General features: G+C 35.2%; 1 protein-coding gene across 2 annotated transcripts; it reads right to left on the bottom strand.

The window, feature by feature from the left end:
- Positions 1–6,860: 6,860 nt before the first annotated feature.
- Positions 6,861–23,151, bottom strand: LOC146145280 (uncharacterized). Of its 2 annotated transcripts, XM_083389428.1 has the most exons (13): positions 22,950–23,151; positions 21,807–21,911; positions 21,373–21,456; positions 19,858–20,021; positions 19,384–19,479; positions 18,530–18,656; positions 17,288–17,362; positions 14,725–14,916; positions 13,161–13,262; positions 12,392–12,538; positions 11,396–11,461; positions 9,755–9,869; positions 6,861–8,762 (listed from the first exon to the last, which is right to left on the bottom strand). In XM_083389428.1, the coding sequence occupies exons 1-12, from the start codon at positions 23,091–23,093 to the stop codon at positions 9,756–9,758; spliced, it is 1,416 nt and encodes a 471-aa protein (XP_083245554.1). In that variant the 5' UTR covers positions 23,094–23,151; the 3' UTR covers positions 6,861–8,762; position 9,755. The 2 variants fall into 2 exon arrangements, with proteins under 2 accessions (XP_083245554.1, XP_083245553.1); XM_083389427.1 differs by lacking the exon at positions 9,755–9,869.
- Positions 23,152–24,259: the final 1,108 nt, after the last annotated feature.

Here is a 24,259-nt window from a genome sequence, read left to right as displayed (position 1 = left end):
TTTAAAAACTTTTCTTAAAACGAATAAAAACTGGCACTTTATTGAACCCTTCTACAACCTTTAACCATTATCCTGTGAAATATTTATTCAATTGTTTCTGTTCTCTATTTCCAGAAAGAGAAAAGTAATTTGTAAACTAAGCACAGTGGTCTGTTCAGTTGTCACCAAGATGTATACTGTCAAAAAACACTAGTAAGTGGTTAAGTTGGCACTAGCAAGTGCTTTAAGAAATATTTACCTTCTATTAAAGTTAAAATTGTACAACAATACAAAATAAAACTGTGAAGAACTAATGTAAATTTAAACATGAAAATGATTTATTTTTTAATATTTTTATTTGTTAATTATTTTTTATTATATTTTTTAACCAAGTGATATCCACATAAAAAAAATTATTTTAAACAATTCTGCAAAATTGCAAGTAAACACAAAATTAGCAAAATTAACAAACATTTGTTTTTACTCCTAACATAGTTTTTCTATACAAATTATTGTTTATAAGAAGTAAGTGTCATGCTTAAAAATACCTTATCCAATTAGACATTAATCTTTTTTATGGCATAAACATGACTAAATGAGATTGTTTTAAATTGTGTAACATATCTATGCGTCATTCATTTCTGTTAGTAAGATTACAACAGCTTCTTGATAAATAATCGAAATTGCTTTCTTAAAATACAACACTCATTTCTTATTAGTCATGCCAGCACAGACAATTATAAAAGTAAGCCTAACTTTTTGTTACTTTCAAGTTGTATATTTATTAATATGTGCGGTGTGTGCACATTAAAATATGAAAATAAGCCCAACTTTAATAAATTAATCTAATAGCTGAGGATGACATGCGCCTATTGATTCAGAGACAGGTGAAATAATTGTTTCTAATGATTCACACATAGCCATTCGTTCCCTTAAAAAGCAGAACAGGCTAGAAGAGATGACAACCCCGTTTATTAATAATTAGTTGCTAGCTATTAGTTACTAACAGCCATAATTGAAAATGGTGAAACCCCTAAAACCATAACTAACCCATTAAAATATAATGCATACAACTCTTATTATGTGGTTGTGCTTTATTCAGGAGTTAATCAAATGCAACAATTTTTTAACAATTAACATGCATTGGAAAAAACATTTTTTTACATTAGTGATAAGTAGGGCGAATATTTTTTTACCTAAAAAATAGGCAATTTTTTCCTGTAAAATTAAAATTTTAACAAATTTTAACCAAAATATAATTTATTTTGGCAAAATTTTGACCTGTTAGAAATACATTGATTTAAATGAGCTAGGCGACATTATTCACGCGTTTTTTATACCGTATATTGCTCTAATAAAGATATAATACGGTTAAAATGACTTTGAACACAAATCAAAACTAAATTTTGTTGATAAAATTGAACGATAAATTTCAAAACAACTGGACGAATTTCAAAAAGCTGACTATATATTTTTTCTAATTTTGTAAACGATTTATGTGCATTTTTATTTGATTTTGACTTTACAAATTTTTGACAAATTTTGACCTAACGTGTAAATTTTGACTTTTTTTGACAAGTCAAAAAATATTCGCCCTTATGACAAGTAGATCCTTATAATAATCTATGCAAAAATATGATAAACAAAAGGTGCAATACTTAAAACGAGTTTTGCCAGTAGTGGGAAAAGTATCAAAACATGGTTATGACTTTAATACAATTGCTTTAAGGCAATTTATTTTTTTTACAAACTATGCATGAACTATTACGCAGTCACAATTGCTAAGAGTGAAGTACCCACTTTCTATTCTTGATACACAATAATTGCTGTGACCTATTACTACTGTTTGGTAAACATATTTTCTTATTCTATTGTTTTGATTAAAGATAGACCGAAATATCGGTTTACCGATAATATTGGCCGATATTTTACTCCTACTGATATGACGGTATCGGCCTGACTACACTCCATAATTTGTTGCCGCAAAAGATTCACGCCAAAATTTTTTTCAGCTGAAATCCTCTGCCAAAATAAGACGATATGTACGTCAAAAACGACAATTTGTTTTGGTTGATTCACCAGGCCTGCGATATTCCGCGCCAAATGACATCACTAACGTGATTATGGGCAAGCATTCCACGCCAAAAATCTCCGGCGGGAAAGCACTCGGGGGTATCAGTAAATTTGAGCCGTTATTTTTGTGGGTATTTTTTTATGAAAATATGGTATAGCTTTTCCTTAAAAACAAACAAGTTTCTTTTTTTTTAGCTGAAAAAAATTCTTTCAGCATCATGCAATATCAAATAATATAGGAAGGGTAGATAAACTAAAATGCTATTTGGATTTTAATTTTTATTAATTTAACGTTTTACCATATACCAGCTAGGCTATTATAAAAAAAAATTGGTATCAGGTAACGGTTGGCGAAAAACACTTAAAAAATCAGGTATTGGTCGGAAAAAGTGATATCGGTCGATCTCTAGTTTTGATAACCCTTTGAGGCTGAGCTGAGCAATACCCAGGCTGACAGAATCATTTTTGGCCTAAATTCTTCAGTTTTTGTTCGTGCCTCAAACTTAAATGATGTGGTAGCCTAAGGAATGTATCAACCTTGCCATATTTTAGCGATAAGCAAGGCTATTAATAATTAAATTATACAACAAAACGTTGCGCCGCAGGCATGTTTGCTTTTCTTACTCTAAAACTGTTACATAGATAAGCTGTTTTGAGAAGAACTTGTGTGAAAACAAGCAGCTCAAACACAGATTGAAAAGCACGAAAAAAATATTCTTTGAATAAATTTCCAATTTATATTGCTTGAAATACTGATATTTATAATAAATTTAATAGAAATTGTCACAGTGCAACATGCCACATAGTATGCATATTACCTTTGGGATAGATAGATTTGTTGAAAACAAAGACACATAAACCTAGCAAAACCAGGCTAAAGTTCATGCCAAGTGTGAAAATTTTTTGTGTTTATTAATTAAAACAATCAAAAATATACTTTAGGCCTTAGGCGGAGAAGCATAGCCTGGTACATCCTTAATATGCCAATGCAAATGTTATACCTCTACTTTTAACAGGAATGGGGAATTCAACTCAAAATAGGAGTACTTTCACACATAAGATTCTATGATCAAAATTGTGTAGTTTTTAAATTAATAGACAACCTATATGCCTTACCCTGGCCTTTTCCCACTAAACAATGTGCTTCAAACTACCGTAACTTTTTTCAAAATGGCAATGTTATTAGTATAATTACATATTTCTTCTTTTCGAAAATAGATGTGGTTAAATATGTCCAACACGCAGCATGCATGCCAAATGTGTCACGCGACCTAATAAAAAATGGCACACAAGCCCTTAAAAACTACTAAATTTGTTACCCAGCCAATCGTAAAAAAATACTGAATTTGTTATTCAGTCAATTGCTATTATTTTTTCACAATATAAAACAATTGCGACAATCAGACAACTAACTATTACTTCTGATATTATAACATTATAGTGGAAGCTAGCATTTACAGAATTAGGCTATATAGCTTGATGTAAAGAGGCAATTTTAAGTCAGCTCACCAATGGATACTTAATATGCAGTAATGCGCATTTCTACTACACAGCTTTAAGGCCAATCTATTTTTAGAGTTTGCTTAAAAACAAACGTTTACAAGCAAGCAGTTCGGTCATGATGAACGGTTTGCTTGATAAAATAAACAAATGTTTTGATGTCATTTCAAAATTACATATAAAACTGAATACAGCCGAATAAGTAACACTTTGCTTATTTTTATAAATACGACTTTTAATAAATTAGGTATTTTAGCACATCTTAGGCCGTCTGTTAACCGAAATTCAAAGCAAACAAACGTGAATACACAAACCAACTTGCCAACGTAAAGTACAGCCCTTCACCTGCGGTAAATCGAGCACCACCGAAAAGCGATTCAACAACGAACTACTATTCATAAAGCACGGCGCAGGCAAACGTTTGTCGCACTTCTGCTATCAGATCACAACAGTAATGATGTCACTCAACGCATGAGAGCCGCGAAACGGAAAGAGAAAAAATGGGGAATTCCCACTATGAAATTTTTAAAGCAGTCTTGATCTTTGAAATTCGAGCGTCTGTCGAGAATTTGACGTGCCTTCTTGTTGACCAGTTTTCAGGTATCATATTGATCGGTTTAAATTTAAACAACGGAATTAGTAAGGTTAGACGCACTGATGAATACCAACAGGAGGAGATGTGGTATTAGTGACACCATTAATTGCGTAGGTTGTAAAAGCAGCTAGAGACATTTGGCAATCCGTACAAAACAAAATGTAGACACCTGCTTAATAGAGATACAATACAATACAAACTGTAGTCGTTGTTGTGGTATTCCTCGGCTGTGATCTGCATTTCTTACACTATATCTAAGAATTGCGTTTTTCTCACCCTCCGGTTAGATTTTTGTTTGTTTTTTTACAAAAAATGGAAGGCGGGGGTGGATCCAAGGGGTCGGGGCCAGACCATGACCCCCACAAAGCTATAATTGTTATTACTTTTTTATGTAAATACAAAAAAATCGCACAACTGCTACGCGCAATCTTCTGTCCCTATATTTTTGTCCGTTTCTAGAAAATTTGTTCAGCTGTGCAATGTCAGATAAAATAAACTTCAGGCCTACGTGTAATTTTTTATAAATCTGTGAGTATACTTTGCTCAATGCGTCACGCATCCTTTCAAGAACAACATTTTTTTCTCGAAAACAACGTTTTATTTTCAAGATTGGTTGTTTTATGAGGTTACGTTATGACCTAACTTTGTGACGTCATCCTTGAAAATTTTGTGCCTCAGCCCCAAACCACGCGTAGAGAATTGACTTGAAGGCATACAGAATCGACAACAAATGCAAAACGTTGATTGATTGGGGGCACTGGCTCAAAATGTTTTATACAGAAGATTTAAGTTGAGCCAAATCATAACACAGTCCGGGCAAAATATTCACGCAACAATTTAATAAACTAACGAAACACGTAATTTTTTTTTAAATTTGACCGCTTTTTTACTTTTTCTGATAAATTTTTTTTTTTTTTGTGGTTAGGCTATATCGTAGCGCCGTAGCGGTTCTAAAATCTAAATATGCGTAATATTTAAAATTCCCGAGGGTGTGTTTCCTATTACAAAGCTCCTATAGTTGTATGTCGCTTCTACAAATCCACTCAATGCGGTGTAACACGTAATCCGATAAAAGGAAACAAATTCCAACAACACCGTCTTTCTCACAGCAGCAGTAGGAACAACTGAATTACTTTATAGCCATATGTAACATCGAATATAGCCTAAACACATTAGCTTTACAGCTAACAACTAGCATAACTTTAGCGTCTTTTGCTAAACGACTTCCAGTAAAAACAGTATAACACTTTATTTTTAACAGTTTTTGCGCGTAGTTTATGTAATTTGTTTTTACAACCTAAACTTATGTAATATTTTTTTCGAAATCGGCGTCTTAGTTGTTGATTCAGCTGTAGCGGCTTTTGAACATTTCATTCATTAAGTTTTAAACATTAATTTTTTTTAATTTAAATGTATTTGGAGATAACTTAACGTTTTGCGTTCAACCACGAATTTGACATGACACGCTTTAATGCAAGTGGGGAACCAATCATAACTATTGCAATAAAGAAAATCTACGAGTTTTAAGCTGTCAGGTTTTGCTGTACTGCTGATGTCATACGAGAAAATCACGCATAACAGTCGGTTGTTGCATCTAAAGTGCGTTAATCGGGCTGTGCAGTGATTTATAAGCACATTGACAGCAATGGCATTGAAAAGCTGAACGTAATTCCGATAACATGGTGCCGAAAGCTTAATTGTGCAAGACGGTCAAAGTCATACCTATTTGTTACTGCCAATCAAAACCGAAAATGAATTTTAGGTATGATGTAACGATTAGTTTAGAATAATTGGTTGAGTATTGTAGGGATGATTTGAATTTGTTTGAAATGGGGCTATAACGATTTTGCGACGCGGCCCAGATAGATTTAATTTGATCCTAGTATTGACATATATGGTGTAAAGTCCTCTTATTTCTTGTTCCGATATGCCGTTATGCAAGAATGACAACAGAAGTCGCACGATTTTAAAAATGCGACTACATCCAACTACAAAAAAAATGATAGCTATAAATGTTGCCCAGGGTAACAACTGCGCCTTATTAGGTTTCGAATTGTTTAACAGCGTAACGCAAAGGCAATTAAACTAGCCCAGAGTGCTATTCAATTTTACAACAGGTCTTAATTACCACACATGAAGCCAATAAAAAAGGGAAATGCACTACACGAGTTCTGCTTTCTGCATTGGTCAGACGAGTCTGGCAAACAAATGCCTGCGAAAGCAGATGTTGACTTCAGCGTGTTGTTTCACAAACTGGGACGGTTGTTACACATAGACACAAATTAATTTCGTTAGCTAAGCAATAGCGTATAAAAGTTGTTGTAAACTTATATAGCTAAATAAACCAGCCATTACAAAATATTATGAAACATCTTCGGGCCATCTGCTTTCTTTGCAAGGTTTGATAGAAACACGTGCAAAACTATCGGATACCATTCACGTAATGGTAAATAGCTTGATAATAAATTGCAAACTTAAAAAGGTCGAGTATATCGACAGCACCTTGATTAATACGTTTCGATACGAACTTCTATCATCTTCAGTTAATGTAACTGAGAAGTATATCAAAGCCTCACTTATAAAATGTAGGACGTAAAACTACATTACAGATCCATGTTATTATTTTACTACAACCCCAGTTATGGTAAATAATTTTGCAACAAGCCACATTTCTAAATTTTGTCAAAATCCTACGCACACATACCATTTTGCATACAGTTGACTGTATTTTAAATACTTGACACGTAAGGTTGCGTGGAATAGAAAAGCGTGTACAAAGAATGATACAACAAAAAGGGTATATAAGCACGGCGAAAGATCGCTATCGAAATGGAGTATCCGAAAGAAGAAAGGAGAAATAAAACGAAGAACCCTCTTCAAATAAAGGGCGAGAAATAGGAGAGAAGCGCGCGTGCAAAACGTAAGCAATTTTTACAGAGTGGGAAAAAATGCACTAGACAACGCGTGTTGAGTTTGCAACATAGTCGAAAGGAAAGCACAGGAACGCAGAAGAAAGTATCGGGAATCCGCAGTGAATGTACTCAAAGGATGGGGCTACTATACCGGGTCAAAAAGCGCAACAAAAACATTATTCGCACAGAAAGCGTAAGGGTGTGTGGTCGCGACAACGTATCGGCGAAGCTACAACAGGATTAAACAAGAAGGTCGACGACGTTAAACGCAGGCAGACATGACGTCATTGGCGCAAAAGAGCGACGTAATACGTCAGAAGCAGGTGTCGCTTCGCAAGTCAGTTTCAGTCCACGTCAACTACACACGAATGAACAAAACAGTTTTCACTGTTTCCTAATTAGGATATTATTTTGGTAACCGAGGAAAAACCTCTCAATGGCGAGGTTTTGGCGACTGATGCCAATTAGAAGCATCCTGGGCCCCACACACACAACGGTATGGAGGCGCGCCGCAAACAAAGACGCCGAGTTAAAAAGAAAATATAATACCGTTTTAAACCATTACGACAGATCGCTCATGAGAAATCAAGAAAAGGCATTTTTGGTTTGGTTCGGAGCGGCCGTGGCCGGACACGGTGACCTGACGGAAATCAATGCAAACCACGCTTCAAGACAATGCAGCAGAGCGCGGCTGCTTAAAAAACGATTTTGCGAAGAAGAGGCAAAAACCGCTGACCGCGATCGCCTCGAAATTGAAATCAATAATGCCGCGCAGACCACAAAGGTTGCATGTCGAAATGCTGATTTAGGTAAAGAGCCATTGAAATGCGTATCACAGCAAGCGGTTTTATTTTACATTAGACCTTTGTATTTATTTTATCTCCGAACTATAAGCGGTCAAATATTTTTGCACCAGTTTTTTTTTCTGAAATAGTGGCGGAAAGACATGATCAATTCAAAAAATAATATTTTTGTCACTTTGGATGCGGTTGACAGCAAGCGCCGTAATCGTGCGGAAATGTCACAAAAGAAAATGCTGACGTAATTAGTAGTAGCCCAACGCGCGACTAATTGCCTACGTATCTCGCTAAGTATACGACTTTTTTACTTTTACGCAACGCAAGGCGGCTTTCTAACGACAGCAAGAAAGCCACATGCCAGTGCGTCGTAACCACTTTTTGATGAGTTAGGTGAAACAAAAGTCGCATTTTTTTATAACGCAATCGGCGTGTCTCGACGTGGAAATTAGAAAAGGCGGGCAAAGATTCGTTTTAGATCGTAAATTTGCTATTACACATGTTAACGACTGTTGATTTTAAACCCAATTAAACAGACAACATTTGCTTGAACGGGGATGACACGCGGGCGAGTTTGATCAACAATTCACCAAAAGATCCTAAATTACGCTTAAAAACAGAATGGTCCAAAATACACAGAGAGATACGAAACAACAGGGAAAAAAAGTCTGAGACCCTAAGAAAAAAATCGAGCTGGAATCCAAGGAAAACACGCAGAGAGTTGGCGAGTTCAAGTGCATGTGTGAATGTCGCCACCTCGCGGCCTGCTCACCGAGCCCCGGACGATCACAGGATGGCGCAACAGCGACAGTAGCGCCGCCGCCCGCTGCGGTGCTCGTTGGCCAGAGACGGGTTGGGCGAGTGCGGCGCGAAGTAAGCGTGAATCTTGATGTCGGGCAGCGCGCTCTGTGACGTCACAAATACATCATATGGAGCGATTTTAAAGAACTAGGTAAGGTTGTGCAATGTACGTGCGCGTCAAAAGATATGGGAATGGCTAATACTGACGGAACGTATATTAGTTTAATTATGAGTTTCATAAGTTATTTTTAAGTTTGTTTGTAGAAAAGTTTGGTGCTATTTTTTTATAAATGTGGCAAGTTAAAAGGACATTTAGGTTGTTAACCTCCCTTCTCAACACAATTTAGAGGCAGTGGTGCAAATTTATAAACGCCCTACAAGTAGGCCAAGTTTTAATTTTCTAACGTTTCCAACATTAACATTTTTAAGAAAAACATTTTCCATAAAAGTATCAAATTACATTTAACATTTCTATTTTAGACGGACTGGACTTTAAGTTGCCGCTAAATCCCTGTTGCATGTTTATTTGTGCAAAAATGCATCAATAAGAGGTGAGAAAATATATGGTTGGGTTAAAATGTGGGTGTGTGACCTAGCTCAGTCAATTTATACTCGACTTTGGATTGACATAACCCAAAAAATCAAACGTCTTTTTTTGATCAGGCCGAATCACAGCACTCGGTTTACACGTTTGAAATTCGCTGTACGATATTGGGCCTGAGCCAAACTGATGACTTGCAGTTGGAGGTATGTAGCTGTCTAATTTCGGATACTTCGTGTTTGGTTTTCGATACAGATACACGCAATTTACAAAACTTTGCTTAAGAGTTAACCTTGAGGTGTTAGTTTCAATACATTCAAAAACAGTCTTTCTAGATATGGAAAGACCGCCTTTAAAGACAATTAATGTAAAAAAATCTACCATCAAACGACGTTCGATACTCTCACCAAGTATCGTGTATCCCCCTTATTCAAATCTACGTCGGACATTCTTATTCGTATTCCCCTCGGAACAGCTTAAAGTGGCAGGGTGCTAAAGAACGACTACCGCTCTTACGTTCACCGGGCGTCGAACCGCCCTTCGGCGGCAAACTTACATCATAATATAGTACAGAGGCAGTCGGGGCAGAGGCGCCGCGGCGCCGGGGCTACCGAGGGTTGGGGGGTAACCGGGGCGAAATACGCGTGGACCACCAGGCTTCGATTTCGATCCTGCGCCGCGCGTTGTTTTCGCGATTCGGCGTCGTTTCGCAAATCAAAAAAAAACCGAAAGATCACGAGGGCAAACCGAAAAGTGCATTGAACAGGAATGTGCGAGCGATTTGGCAGAAGGTGAGTGATCAGCGGCGGTCGATTGCAGGGCGTAAAATTAAACCAAAAATAAAAGCGATTAACACATAATGCGGTGATGAAAGAGCAGGTGGAATGTTTTGGGGGGAATTAAAAATAAAAAAGCAAAAATAAAATCGCGGAAAGTGAGAAATTTAGGCGTAACAGAAATGACAATTGCATTTGGCAGAGAGGGTTGATTGAAGTGTAGGTTGTGAAAGGAAAAACAACACACATGATGACGAAAGATTGGTTTAAATTATTTCAGTTGTTTTATTCATCAAGTGTTGTTGTGGGGTGAGTACGAAAATTAAATTGCATTCGATCGACATTCGGCAAATGAGATGAACAGAAGCGCGAGTATTTTCGCCCACGTCGAAATCGACGCGAAATTATTTTCGGGCGACCACATTTCGAGTATGCGGGGGCATCCGGATGAAAGGGGACATGGGTGAGGTTGGGGGTTTGGGGAGCATCGGGTGACGTCATGCAAAGTCGGCCAAAATGATCCGCGTCCCGCAGTTCGTCCAGTTAAGGCGCCCCAGGCAACGCAAAGGGAAAAACAAAAAAAAGAAAGAAAAAACAGTAGCGTTAGTTGGTAGCCGTTGGGGCTGTATTATGTGGTTTAAAAACCTCAAAATCTATGTTGATATTTCGCTATTTAGGTAAGCCATTTGAAAGCGAAAAAATCCGCGAACGATATGTCAAGTAATGATATTTGTTCAAATAAGGACCGCAGGGTTATCCTTACTTTATTTAAATAATGATATTTTACCGAATAAATCATTTAACATAGACGAAATAACTGTTTTGTTAAAATGCCGGCCTCGCAAAAGACTTCGCTATAACTGAAAAGTCTAATAGTAAGGATTTTAATTTTCTAAGCTGAATATAGCCTCGGCGTGAGACGACCCTTGACATTATTTTCTGTCCGTTGCTTTCTCAGCCTGTGCGAATTAAACTTGGCGAACTGCAAGCCGGGTAGGTTAAATGTCAACTCGGTAAAAGTTTAGTCAATGCCACATGGCACATTAAGATTTTTCAACGGTCCATTGATAGCAATATTCCAAAATACATATCTTTAAATTTAACTAGAACTCCGTTGTTTTCGCTTTTTAATATTAACTCGACTGGCGGTCAGTGCGCTGTCAAACCCCCCTTTAAACTTTATCTTTTTGTGCGTAATTACAAATTATTTTCCCACAACTTTCTCCTTGACACACTTCGAACAGTAAAACGTTTGTGGAGTCGGACATAAGGAAAATAAATACCCGATTGAAACGTTATTTCAAAATAAAAGCTCCATTAACAAAGTTTTAGTATTACATTTACTTAATCAAACGTTAACATGCATAGCAAGCGCCAAATGGGTTAAATGCAAGTACGCAACTATAATTCGCCAAATATACCTTCAGCCTTTTAATTCCTCCTCTGGTTATCATCTGGCAGTCGTAGAGCTCGAGGCGGCTAAGATTCTGTATCAACACAAACGACTCTAATTAAGTAGAAACAGACGCTCGAAAATGTGGGTCCCATATATAATAACGCGGTTGCCAGTTGCCACAAAGTTTTACAAAAAAAAACTAAAAAAACTTGAGTTTTTAAAGAACATTTATAGCCTTTTAAAGACCTCAAATTAAATAGCTCACGTTTTTCTAAACTAATTCCAAAACAAAACAGTATAAATGCCATTATCAATAAAATAAAAAAAACACAAATACTGGTTTTATTTAACACCTAACTTACAGCTGCATATGAAATAAATTAATAATACAAAGGGCGTTTTCAAGACTTTTCAATACACAAATCAATTCAAAGACTTTTAAAGACTCAAGACTTAATGGCAATCCCGAATAATGGCGAAATGGACTTGGTTAAAAATTGGTCTGTTTAGGTGTCCAGTTTTAAAGCGACATGCTCTTGTTTTATCACCTTTATCTATTTTGCCTTAATCTATTTCGCACATATGTTTGTTGGTGTTGTCTCCTTTAAACTTTGGTTGTTCTCTTATTGAGCCGATCTAACTAAATGTACTGGCCGACAGTCTATCTGTAGTTTAAAATAGCTGAAAAAAATCACGTTATTGATTAAAATGGGTATTTTAAATACAATGTAGCATTTATTTTTACAGATTTTTTTTGGTAAAGGAAATCATGTCCGAATTTGAAGGACTTAGTTTTCGACAGTCAGACAAGCGTATCAAAAATGTGAATCGAAAAATCGTTATGTTTTACCTACATTTTACTCCAATAGTATCTTGAGCCAAATCTGAAAATAACCATTACGGCTTCAAACTTGTAAAAGAGGACCTCCGAAATATCCATAATATTCATACTATTTATTTATTAAACCTTATGGTAAAGTCTTTAAAACAGCATAGCATGAAAACCGAACAGCGCACTTACCTGGCACCCAACCAAGTGTTCAAGACTGATGTCGGTTATGAGGGGACAGTTGTCGAGCTCTAGCACCTCCAAATGTTCAGTGGCGCACGAGCTTGAGCCGAGATCCTGAATTCCGGCGTCAGTTATCAGCTCACAGTGGGAAAGCGTCTATTAAAAACCAACAAGAAAATAAGCAAGGCGTCAAGATTTTGAGAAATTTTCTTTCCTATTTTCTATTAGGAAATAAATTTTCTTCTTTTTTATCGCATAAGCAAAATTCTAGGGCTGGTGTTGGGTATAGTTTTAAAACATATTTAATAGTTTCGACCAAATTTCTTCGTAGACTCGTTTAATCTCGATGTGGTCTTTTTACAAAAAACAGTAAAGTTTTTCGCATTGTACTTTATCTAGTCAGTGATCTCTGACCAACTGATTGATCACTATTGTTACGAGAACATTCCATTGCTCGGAATCACCGAAAATCGATTGGCGTGCTGTTTACGTCACAAAAAATTTTGCATAATAGGCCAACACAAAAATAGCGTTAAAACAAACTGTAACAAAAAGTATTTCTTTAGGTTGACTGACGTGATTCTGAGACCCTAAAATAATTAAAATGCATTCAACGAAACGTAAGCAAATAATAATCAGAAAATCCATTTTTTTAGAATGAGCGATAACAAAACACGTGTCGCATAACTTTCGATTTTGGACTGAGCAATTTCAATTACAAATAAATATATTGGAAATACTGCATGCTATGTTGCCCGGGTTATTTCACAAAACTCACCAGTTCGGTCAGTTTCTGACAGTTTTGCGACAGATAGCGAAGGGTTTTGTCGGAGACCAGGGTGCACTCCTCCAAGTCGAGCCGCTCCAAATACGGACAGTTCTTCAAACAAAAAAATAAGTGTACCGTTAAAAGCATTGCAACCCCCCCTTTTATTTTAGGTTTTAAAGTTAGATTTGATTTAAAATTAGATAATTTAGGTTTCAATTCATTGAATTAGAATATTTTTAGTAAATGGTTATCAAAGTCAGGGTATGTACAACCAGTGTTTTTTGTAAGGTGTTTTTTTTAATTTCTTCAGCGGTTTCCCAAATTTCGGACATTTTGGTATTTAAATGAAACACTTGCGGTCTCTTAAAACTACTTAGCGGTCACCCAAACCAAACCTTAAAAAAACCCTGTGTACAACAATAATGATTCGAAATGCGTTTTGCCAGCCAAATACCCCAATTATAGTTTATTAAACCAGATTGGCCATTGGGAATAGTTAATCTTCTTGAATCCTGAGTTCCGAACTATACAATCACAAATTTCATATTTATAGTGTTTAATAAACCATAAATTTGTGCGGGCATGAGCAGTTTGAATTTCAAAGAGACCCTGAATTCCTCTCAATTTGTTTTTATTTGCGTTAAACTTTGAATAAATAATGACTAAGACGTGGCATCATTTCAAAAGGGGGTATTTGGACAAAAATATTTGGACTATAGCCCCATTAAGCATCTTCGCTTTAATGGGACACCACTTAACGCTTTGTATATCCGACATGGTATCATTTAGAACCCAGTTTGCCAGGATGTTTTATTGTTTTGTTTTTTAAATGGTTTCCGATCGGCGTGCACAATCCTAAATTTAGTACGGCTGTTTAAGTGCTCTTCTAACGAAGACATTTAGATCGAAACTAAACTTTTAGTAGTACACAGTACACTACACGGCGTATATATGAAACGCATCAATAGGCAGTGGTGTAAACAAGTCACTTTGAAATGACTTCAGTTCCCGTCAAGTCATTTGTAAAATAATTTTAGTCCAAGTCAAGTCTTTTGCAAAAAATAACAAGTAAAGTCCCATTTCCAAGTTACCCATCAAGTCATTATTAAAGCAGGGCAACTTTAAGTCAAGTCATTGATATAAAAAGCGCAAAACTATTCAAATTGGTAAACTTGTCCGACCATGAGCCACAACTTAACTACAAATAACTAAAAAAGCCTTATACAGCAAGCAAATTGTTTTCTGTGTCCAAGTCAAGTCATTTGTCCAAAATACTTAAGTCAAGTCAAGTACAGTCATTTTGGTTAAAATACTGATGACAAGTTAGGTCATTTAAAAACAGTCACTTAAGTGCAAATAACTCAAGTCATTATCTTAAAACATTACAAAACTGTCAACAGGATGAACAAAACAAATTAATATTAGACGACGGTTTGATTTACGACGAATTCGCTTCATTTTGAGTCGTGTTGAAAAAAAGACACTCTTTACTATCGAGCACGAGGGCCTATGGATCGAAACATTATTGGCAATAGCCAGCACGACCACCAAAATAATAAAATTGGAAAGCTACCTTGGCAAGCGCGACGAATCCCTCATCTGTGAGGGTGCTACACGACGCCACCTCGATTGTTTTCAGCTTGTGGCAGTTGAGGGCCAGTTCTTTGAGCGTGTTGTCGCGCGTAATGTTGCACTCGGAGAGCGAGATCGTCTCCAGGTCGTGGCAGCTCTGTGCGATGTGCACCACGCCCTCGTCCGAGATGTTCTGCGAGATTTTTGTCTTAATATTTAATTTTTTGTACGACTGGACGTCGTCGTGGAATCATCGCCAGAAAACGACAAGGCTAAAGAAGACTATAGCTTGACGTGGGCTTCAAACGACAAGTTCGGAAAACGAGACTGACACATTTACCGACCTATATTTTTTTGCATTTGTCAAGAAATGAAACAACCTAATACCAAAAGTTAAATATATATTATTCCAAATATAAATTTATTTTTCAGCCGGCATGTAGTGACGTCATGTTCAGCATAAAATTTTCAGCCCCCCTGGGAAAAACAAATAGTCGGCGTCTATGTTCCTACTCTCTCCGTTGCATTTTGGGTGTTATTGGGGCCACTTTTCAATGTTTCAATTTATTGCGACAGGTTTGTGTCATTTTCCTACAATTTCATGTATTTTTCCGTCATGCATATCACTGCGTATTTGGCTTTATCGTATGTCGGTCTTACTAATATTGTAGTACACCGAAAGCCATCACAGAATCACCAAATCTGTCGTTCAATGATGCAAGCAGGACAGGCTAAAAAACAACTAACATGCAGTGAGGTGCGAACTCCCGACTTCGGTCATAACGGGACCGTCGCTCTACTAACTAAGCTAACTACATAGGCTGAGAGAGGAGCGAGTCGAGAAACAACCATACGCCAATGCTTGCTACATTTTGTTAGTACAAGCAATTTTATATTAAAGGGGATCTACAGTGACAGAACCATATCATTATTTTAAGAAGATGAAATAAAAATGTGTACTGCAGAAGAATTTTTGAGGCCTGGGACGTAAAACTTTTGCGCATTAAACTAGGTTCGTACTCTCGACAAACCGAACGGAATGAATAAAAATATGGTCGACCAACTACACTTGACGCACATAAGCAGACACTGGTCGTGGTAGATAAGGATATATGTCGTGTATATGGGTGTAAATTGTATGAAAACGTTGTCAGCATGGTTGCTGACGAATCAAACTCGCGCCTATAAAATCAAATTAAAACTGAATAAGAAACATGAAAAATGGTGTGGAACCAAGATTATTCACAGCACAGCATTAAAAAACGAGCTTTATTTTTAAAACCAGGAGCAGATCGAAATAAAGGGAGTCGCTCGAAATCGAATGAATAGAACAACTAATGACTTAACCATTGATTTTGCGTTCACACAAGATGGAAAAAAGTGACATAGTTGTCGGTTGTTCAGTATTATAGCTGCAAGTTGCAACAACCTTAATATTTTTTTTTGGCATTTTGAATATTAAAAACAAAACAGTTACGTGATAATATTTTTAGAGCAAATAGGTCTGTTACCCCGTAGAATACTATACGAAGCAAATGGACATAGTATATAGTGGTTATCAAACCTGTCTCATCAGCCTCTATTCTTTTTTGCATTAATAGCAATTGTAGCCCCTAACCAGTATTTTTTGACATTTTTGGCAATAGGGGCTACAAGAAAATAAAAAAACGATGTCATGTGGCATATATACTATAATATGTTTGCAAAATTAAACAAATAACTACTCTTTGGGAGTTTACTAGACGGGCACTAAGCACGTGGCAAAAAAGAGCAGTCTACAACAAAAATCTCTGGTCAGTTAAGCGCGAAAAATTAAATGCAATTTCATGTGAACTTTTGAAGATACCCATGGGCAGTATGGCAGAACGCTGGCGACTTGGCGACTATGTCGGCCGAAGAATCAGCCAGAAAACCGAAGAAATTGGTGCAGAAAAAATTTAAGGAAAAAAAATTTGAAAAAAAACAAACATTTTAATTTAAAATTTTTTTTTTTTTTTTTCACACAAGTTTGTCTGAAAACAGCTTATCTATGTAACACTTTTAAAGCAAGTTTAGCAGACATGTACGTACACCCCCAGGTTGTACCTTCACATGTCCCTTATGTATTTTGTCTAATTTTGTTATTAATAGCCTTGTTTATCGCCAAAACATGGCAAGGTTCATACATTCCTTTGGCGAACACATCATTTAAGGGGCGCGACCAAAAACCGAAGAATTTTTCGCCAAAAATGCTTGTCACCAGAAGGCTGGCAAGATTCTGCCAGCCTGCCCATGGGTACACATTACTCAATAGGTGATAACCCCAAAGGGTGATAATAAGTGATACCGACCAATCTAGTACATCAAGCATCCATCCTTTGACTAATTTTTTTTACCAAATATAGATTTCTCCAACTTTTCATCCTTCTGGTTTCTGATATTTTCCATGACACCATATTTATGACATTGGATAACAATATTTAAATATCAGATATTAAACTTGGTAAACTGGAAAATCAGATTAATTTAGATTTGTAACATCAGTTTGCATTTGGCATCATTATACACATTTTTAAATAACTTACCATGCATTTCTGTAACATGAGAACCACAAGGCTGGGGCAGTTTTTGGCGATGTGTTCCAAACAAGAGCTGGTAATCTGAAACAGAAAAGTGTTTTGGTTTGGGCAGAACCAGATAAGAAACAGTCTAAAGGATTTTGAACGCCAACTTTTTAAAAATATACAGTTTATATAGTCACTAGAAACGCATAATATCACAAAAAATCCTGCTTTGTAGAGAATGAATTTCAAACAACAACGGGCCAGACTAGCATTAAATATGAGCTGTTTTCCAATTGCAGGATCATAAATTTAATACCTTGCTACACACAGAAAGAAAAGTCAATAACTTTTTGTAAGAGAAATTTTACCTTAATATTCTTTAAAGCAATGCATGTACACTTGTACACAGTTGTGTATGTCTATTTATTTTGGCAAAAACGGCAGGCCAATTTTAAAAAGCAAAGAAGGGCTAGATCAAAGTCACAAGAAGGCATGACGGGCGGGACAATTAATAATTCATAGACTGGGCAGCATGAGGAAGAAAAAGTCAACAGCCAAGTCTGCTTGATCGAAAGGGCTTTAAACACGTTGATGAGCTGCTTGAAATAGCATACCGTTTTTTTTAATCAAGTTCATATGGCAATATTACATAGTTACAAGTTATACATTAGCATATTTGTGGCTGTGTTTCTGTGCCCTGATAAACTGTTTCTTATTTGTGTCTAAACCGTTTTGATTCACTACACTATTCAAAGAGGCGAAGCTGTGAATTTTTATTAAATACAATTGACAAAGACTTCCTTCCTAGTTTATTCTCCATAAAATGGCAACCAATTTTGGTCCCTTAATCTTGTCCAAACAACTACTCTAGGCGCGTAAAAGATTGTTAAAATGCCTAATCAAGGGACAGATTCTGCTTAATGAATATTATGCACCAACATAACTGAAAGAAAGTCTTGTTTAGAGAATTAAAAATTATGTGTCAGTTGGAAGTTATGGGTTGTATAACAACATGTGTTGATCTTCAACCACCCCAAAAACTTTCGGATTGTATGCAATTATAATAGTACGCAAGTGCTAAAAATTGCCAATCTTCTGGAATAATATATATCTATGCAAAATTCACATGTATGTGAATCTAATGAGTGGTACACATACCAGCATTTTAAATACTATACCAGGTGCCATTAGAAAGGTTATCACCAAGATTATTTGGCCTAATCAAGGATTTTTTATTACTGTTGGAAATCTTATTAGACCCACCTTGTTAACGCCTTTGGCATAAAGAAACTTTAGCTTGGGACAGCCTCCTGCTAGTAGTCGTATACCGCGGTCCGAGATTTTGTCACACCAGGATATGTCCAAAAAGGAGAGCTGTGAACACCCTTCACTGTCATACAATAGAATGATACATTATAATTTTTCTCATGCTATTTGAAGCTAATATTAATACATATTATTTCACATGAGTAAATAACCAGACTTCCTCCAGCTCAACTATTGAATGTTTAACAAACAAAAAAACAGAACAGAAAGGTTAGGAATGAAATCCTCGTGCCAGTGTTTGTAACCTTTGGCGCAGCCAGGGTTTATTTGGGTATGGACTATTTACATAATTGTTTTATGAGACTGTTCTTTCTTGAGAAAACCCCTCAAAAATAGCAGTCGAACAGGTATCAAAAAGTACTTTTCTCACCTGTTTCCAGTGTTGTAATGACTTAAGTCAATGACTTATTAAGTGCACTTGACCTAAGTCATTTGGGAAACATGACTTGATTTGACTTATGTCTTTTGGGCAAATGACGGAGGTTAAGATGAGATATTTTCATTAAGCATTTTTTCTTTGAAATTCGGTAATATATCTTAACTTTTCTACATAAAACAATTTGCACTGCACATGTAGCTCAGAACTTTTTCAACGTACATTTTATAGACCAATATCCACGTATATTATACTCATCGGGCACTTTTTATCACTTGTTATTAATAACTAACATTTAAAAGGTCACATAAACAAAATATAATGGGTTCACGCAAATAAGACAAATTTGCCAACAAACCGTTGCAAAAAAGCATACTGACTTAAATGTTACATGGTTAACATATCACATTTTTACCTCAAATGCTTGAGGCTTTGGTCAGTTATTTGTGGACAGGAATTGATATCCAAGTGATGAAGCCTCTCACAGTTCTTTCCTAAGCTTACAAGTGTTCTGCGAAAAAATTATATGAAACTACAAATGCAGCAAATAGTAAAAATAGTTTGTCTTGTCATCTCATAATGTAAAGTACATTTTTGGTCCTAAAAATCAGGGCTGTAGAGTCGGTTAAAAAATAAGAGTTCCGAAAAGTTGATTTTGGCACTGCAAACTCTGTGAAAACTTTTGCATCTCAAATAATATCCAAGGTATACAATGTCGCACCAGCTATGGTACTACCAAAACAAACTATTAAAATGTAAGTATGCCACTAAAAGTGAAAATTTTGCAGAGTGAGTGTTGTACTTTCACCATCCACTAAGTATGTCAAAAAATTTTTTTAACCAAATGTCTTGAAATAATAATTAAATGGTTTAAAATAAAGGTTCATACTGGTCTGTGATGCGTTTACACTTGTTTAGGCTGAGGTGGTCAAGGTTTTGACAGTTTTGGGAAAAAACTTTGAGGGTTTTGTCTTCCACATTTTCACAGCCCTTCAGTGACAATCGCTTCAAAAAACCTCCACAGCGCTTTGAAAGGTTTTCCACAATTCGACCCTGCAATTGTAAGCCAAATATTATTTGCCTATGTGCATCTCACTTCATGGAAGGAGTATTCTATTAGAAAAAAAGAATAGCTTGATATAGTTGTTTTTTAATGTTTTAAAATACACTGCATTAAATATGCCAAAGGCACTGATCTTTCAAAATCAGTTCAGCTTTTTCAACCAGTACAAAATGCCCACTAATCACCAACAAAACATAACGGCTCTAGGAAAACCGATTTGCTTTCTTGCATATTTATCTTTGAAACACTGCATTATGTCTTTTGTAATTTTGTCAGAACAAATTTTTAATTAATCAAATGTATGCTTGGTCCTCCAATTAAACAATGAAGATATGGTGATAATGTACACTTTTCATAATAAGAATTGACCTATGCACTGTTTAACCCAAGAATGCACACCCATGTTGGGCTTCTATGAAGGATGCCATTTCAAAATCCAATTTAAATTGAGTAGTTGTTCCAGGTTAAAACACTAACAACTGGAAATAATGTTATGTATTAAAAAAAGAAAGTACTGTTTAAAAACTGTATACTTTGAAGAAAAAACATGTTAGTGTTGTAAACACCATAAGTCCATTTAAGTCACTATTTACAAATGACTTGACTCAAGTCTTTTGGACAAATGACTCAACTTGGACTTCGGTCTTGTGGACAAATGACATAGATTAAAATAAAGTGTTTTTTTATTAAATATATTTCAATAAAATGTTATTTAATTTTACTTAAATTGCATGATAAATGATTTTATTGCTATATATATTGCCTTTTGTTACTCTTTAGTTAAGTCATTGCTCATTATAGAGTAATTTTACTCATGTTGTTTAACAGTTTATTTTTATGGTAATAAAATGATATTAAGGGGACGTGACTGGCAACTTAAGATTTGGACTGAAACTTGATAGCGATTTTTTGCAAAGTTTTGACTTGGACTTTAGTCATTTCAAATTTACATTTTTACAACCCACCAATATCCAATAGGGGTCACCACAAAAAAATTAACTTTAATAACTAAAAAAACAATTATGGCAAAAAATGACATGTGTTGGTTGTTATACCAGATATGACATTAACGGTTAGTGATTCAAGAAGAGCACAAAATATTGGTGTAATAACAAACGTGTGAACACTTAAACGTTTTACTAGCATTAGAAAACAGATGGAATGTTGCCAAGTTTAAGTACGTTTGTTTATTATGCCAAATGCTGTTTTAGTAGTCCCTTAAGCATTGAAAATAAAAGTTTTGGTGAATGCCCACCCTAGGGAATTATCATTTAACTAGCGAACAACACAAAAATCAATTCAACCTAAAATGGTATAGCGTTAAACGTATTATGTGCTTACCTCAACAAAGCATTGAAACTGAAACAGGTCAACCCTTTGCCAATTGCTACCATCTAATGCAAGGCAATTCCACTGTTTTGAAACCTAGTATGTACAAAAAGAAATCACAAAGATAGGACTTTAAAAGTCATAATGATAAAACAACGTTTCCTAATCACAATCACCTGCTTTTAAAACCCAGATTACTAATTTGGTAATGGAGTGAAGTTAGTAGTTTTTTAAGGATTAAGTAAATCTTCAATAAAAATATATAGTAGATGTGATAGATATATATTATGTAATGATGCACATTGCACATTGCTACACATTTTATAGTGAGCTTCATATTTTAACTTATTTATGTCATGCAACAACAAGGCTTTTAAATGGTGGTATGTTTTCATATTAGATAATTCTAGAAGGATTATTCAAGAATAAAACTATTTAATTGTTACCTGAGCACACCGGCAGAGCGTGACAATGTCTAAGTAGGAGAAAATCCTCAAATGCAGTTCTTTAGGCAGCTTCTGGTTTATAAGTGCCTCTGGTTCAAGAAATGCCTGGTAAGAAGTCCCTTGTTAAAAACTTTAAGATAAAATAGTACAGCGGTTTCATAACTCTCAAATAGGGAGAACTTAAAGGGATATCATTATTTTGGTAATTGAATTTTTTTTTCAAAACTTGTATTGAAATTTTTTTAATTAGAGGCAGCTAAATTAAAGCTTAAATATATATATATTATCAGTATTTTTAGATTAATTCACAAATTCTTAAGGTAAACTTGGTGCTTCGTTTTAGTTCCACTGACAACTAGACAGTCCTTTAGAAAAGCAGAAACTACAAAGCAATTAAATCTTGTTTTTATGATTTCTCTGGTTATCAAGCGACGCTTCAAGCCATGATTTGCAGCTCTCAATGTGGTCTGACAAACAGATTATGAAACATACAAGTGCTTCTCAAGATAACTAAACCAGTGCTTCTCAATCTAGTGTTCACAGCACATAGTTAGTTCATTAAGAGTAGTTTTGAGCAGATTGTTCCAAAATTAAAGAGTTGTTGCAATAATATCAAAGGCAAAGTTTAATAAATTCAACTCGTTTATGATATTGTTTTATATTTTGTTAACTTTTGGCTGAAAAAACAGTGACCGTAAAGCTTGGCTGTTATTCCAACACTTAGTATTTGGGTTAACAGCATAAAAGGTTCAGAATACTGAAACAAAGCGTGGAATTCCTGGCATCATTAAACTCTTTAAATTGCAAAATAAAGTTTGTAAGCTATTTCATTTCCAAGGTAAAGGTCTTACAAAGAATTAAAACATTTGACAGAGAATGAAATGAGGTTTGCAATATTATGGTAAAATAGTATAAAAATATTTCTAAAAAATGTATAACCCTTTTGTCAATGTGCTGAGTGCAATTAGGCCTAATTGATAAAGAGGTGATGTATTGTTTATAAAGGGAAATCAGCTGATGGATCTTTTGGCAAATTGGCCTGCAATAAACTAAATTGGTTGTTTACACTTTGCAATTATGCAGTCTTTACCTGTAGCAGAAAAGAGTTATAAAACACAACTACATCTAACATTTACTTGGCACCTCAATTTTTTGCTTCAAGTTTCCCGAAGCCATCCTCAGTGACGACTGCGATTTATTTATAGAGCCGTTGGCAGAAGTTGAAGTTTGCGGTACCTTTTCACAATGCTCTATTCTACGCTTCTTTTTCCGCAGTGGTTCAAACATCTACTCTGGTTTCATGATTACTAAGTGGGACATTACAAACAACAACATAATTTGATAATGTTTCCTTGAAGAACACAATAAATTTTAGTTTGTGAGTGTAGTCATTGCATATTAAAAATAGTTGCCATAAATATAAAACAGTAATATAACTTGCACACATTTAGCATTTCACTATAAATATAATATGCCAGTAATCTAAATATGCTAATTGTCACTTTAAAGTTAATATTACTAAAATCTGATAAAATACACTGCTTGTTATATAACATATACCACTGATAAACTAATTATCACTAAACAAAACAATTTTTTTTTCTGGTATGCCATCCTATGTGTGATATGTTACTATAGTTTGTGATCTTGATACAATGAGGTATATAGCACATTAAGGTATCATTAGGCCCCAAACTATTTATGATCAGTATTAGTAAAACCACATGATAATGTAGCTCACATTTATTTTGAAATATGAAACTTCATATCTATAGGTAAACAAAAGAATTTAAGCAAAGATTGTTAAACAAATGAAACAAGGTTATATTTATTATCACTATATTTTTAATTTTCAAGGTAAATTATGTTTCTAATTAGACTTTTGCTATCAACTATAAGGGACACAGATCAATATACTTCACAATTACCACGCCAGCAATACACAATGCTTACATCTGTAACAAACCAAAAATATAAAATCACTGGTGTAGTGCAAAAACTAGGCACCTATCTACTCACTAATTAAAAAACATGATTGAAAACAAGAAATTACTTGTTATACTTACATACAAATTATACATGTGTATATTCTTCTATGAAATAAATCGCGAGACCTTTTTTAAAGTTCACACAAATTCAGGCTGGCAATGTCAGGTAAGTCTGTTAGTTTAAATTGTATACTAACAGTAAAAACAGCATATACTTGGCCGTATTCCTCTATATGTACAATCCATATTATGTTAACACACAAACATTGCCTACAATGAGGGGATTCACACAAATGTTTCAACAGTGCCACCCTATCTATAGTTTTTTAGCTAAAAATTTTAACATTAGGCCAGTTAAAAAATTGACGATGCAGAATTTGATAAAATTATCGCTTAATAACTTGTGACCCTATTCAAAGTGTTATAGATCTATTTCAACTTTACCTTTATGCTAACAATTGAACC

This window comes from Ascidiella aspersa, chromosome 5 (assembly GCF_963924565.1).
Source record: "Ascidiella aspersa chromosome 5, kaAscAspe10.2, whole genome shotgun sequence".
NCBI classification, from domain to species: domain Eukaryota; kingdom Metazoa; phylum Chordata; class Ascidiacea; order Phlebobranchia; family Ascidiidae; genus Ascidiella; species Ascidiella aspersa.
This window is presented reverse-complemented; position numbering and strand designations above follow the sequence as displayed.

Excerpts from the sequence above, each read along its gene's own strand:
- LOC146145280 (XM_083389427.1), bottom strand. The coding sequence starts at position 23,093 with ATGTTTGAACCACTGCGGAAAAAGAAGCGTAGAATAGAGCATTGTGAA. Across the intron at positions 13,263-14,724 it reads GATTCGTCGCGCTTGCCAAG|AACTGTCCGTATTTGGAGCG; the intron begins GTAGCTTTCCAA and ends TTTTGTTTGAAG. Across the intron at positions 12,539-13,160 it reads GTCAGAAACTGACCGAACTG|ACGCTTTCCCACTGTGAGCT; the intron begins GTGAGTTTTGTG and ends GGTTTTTAATAG.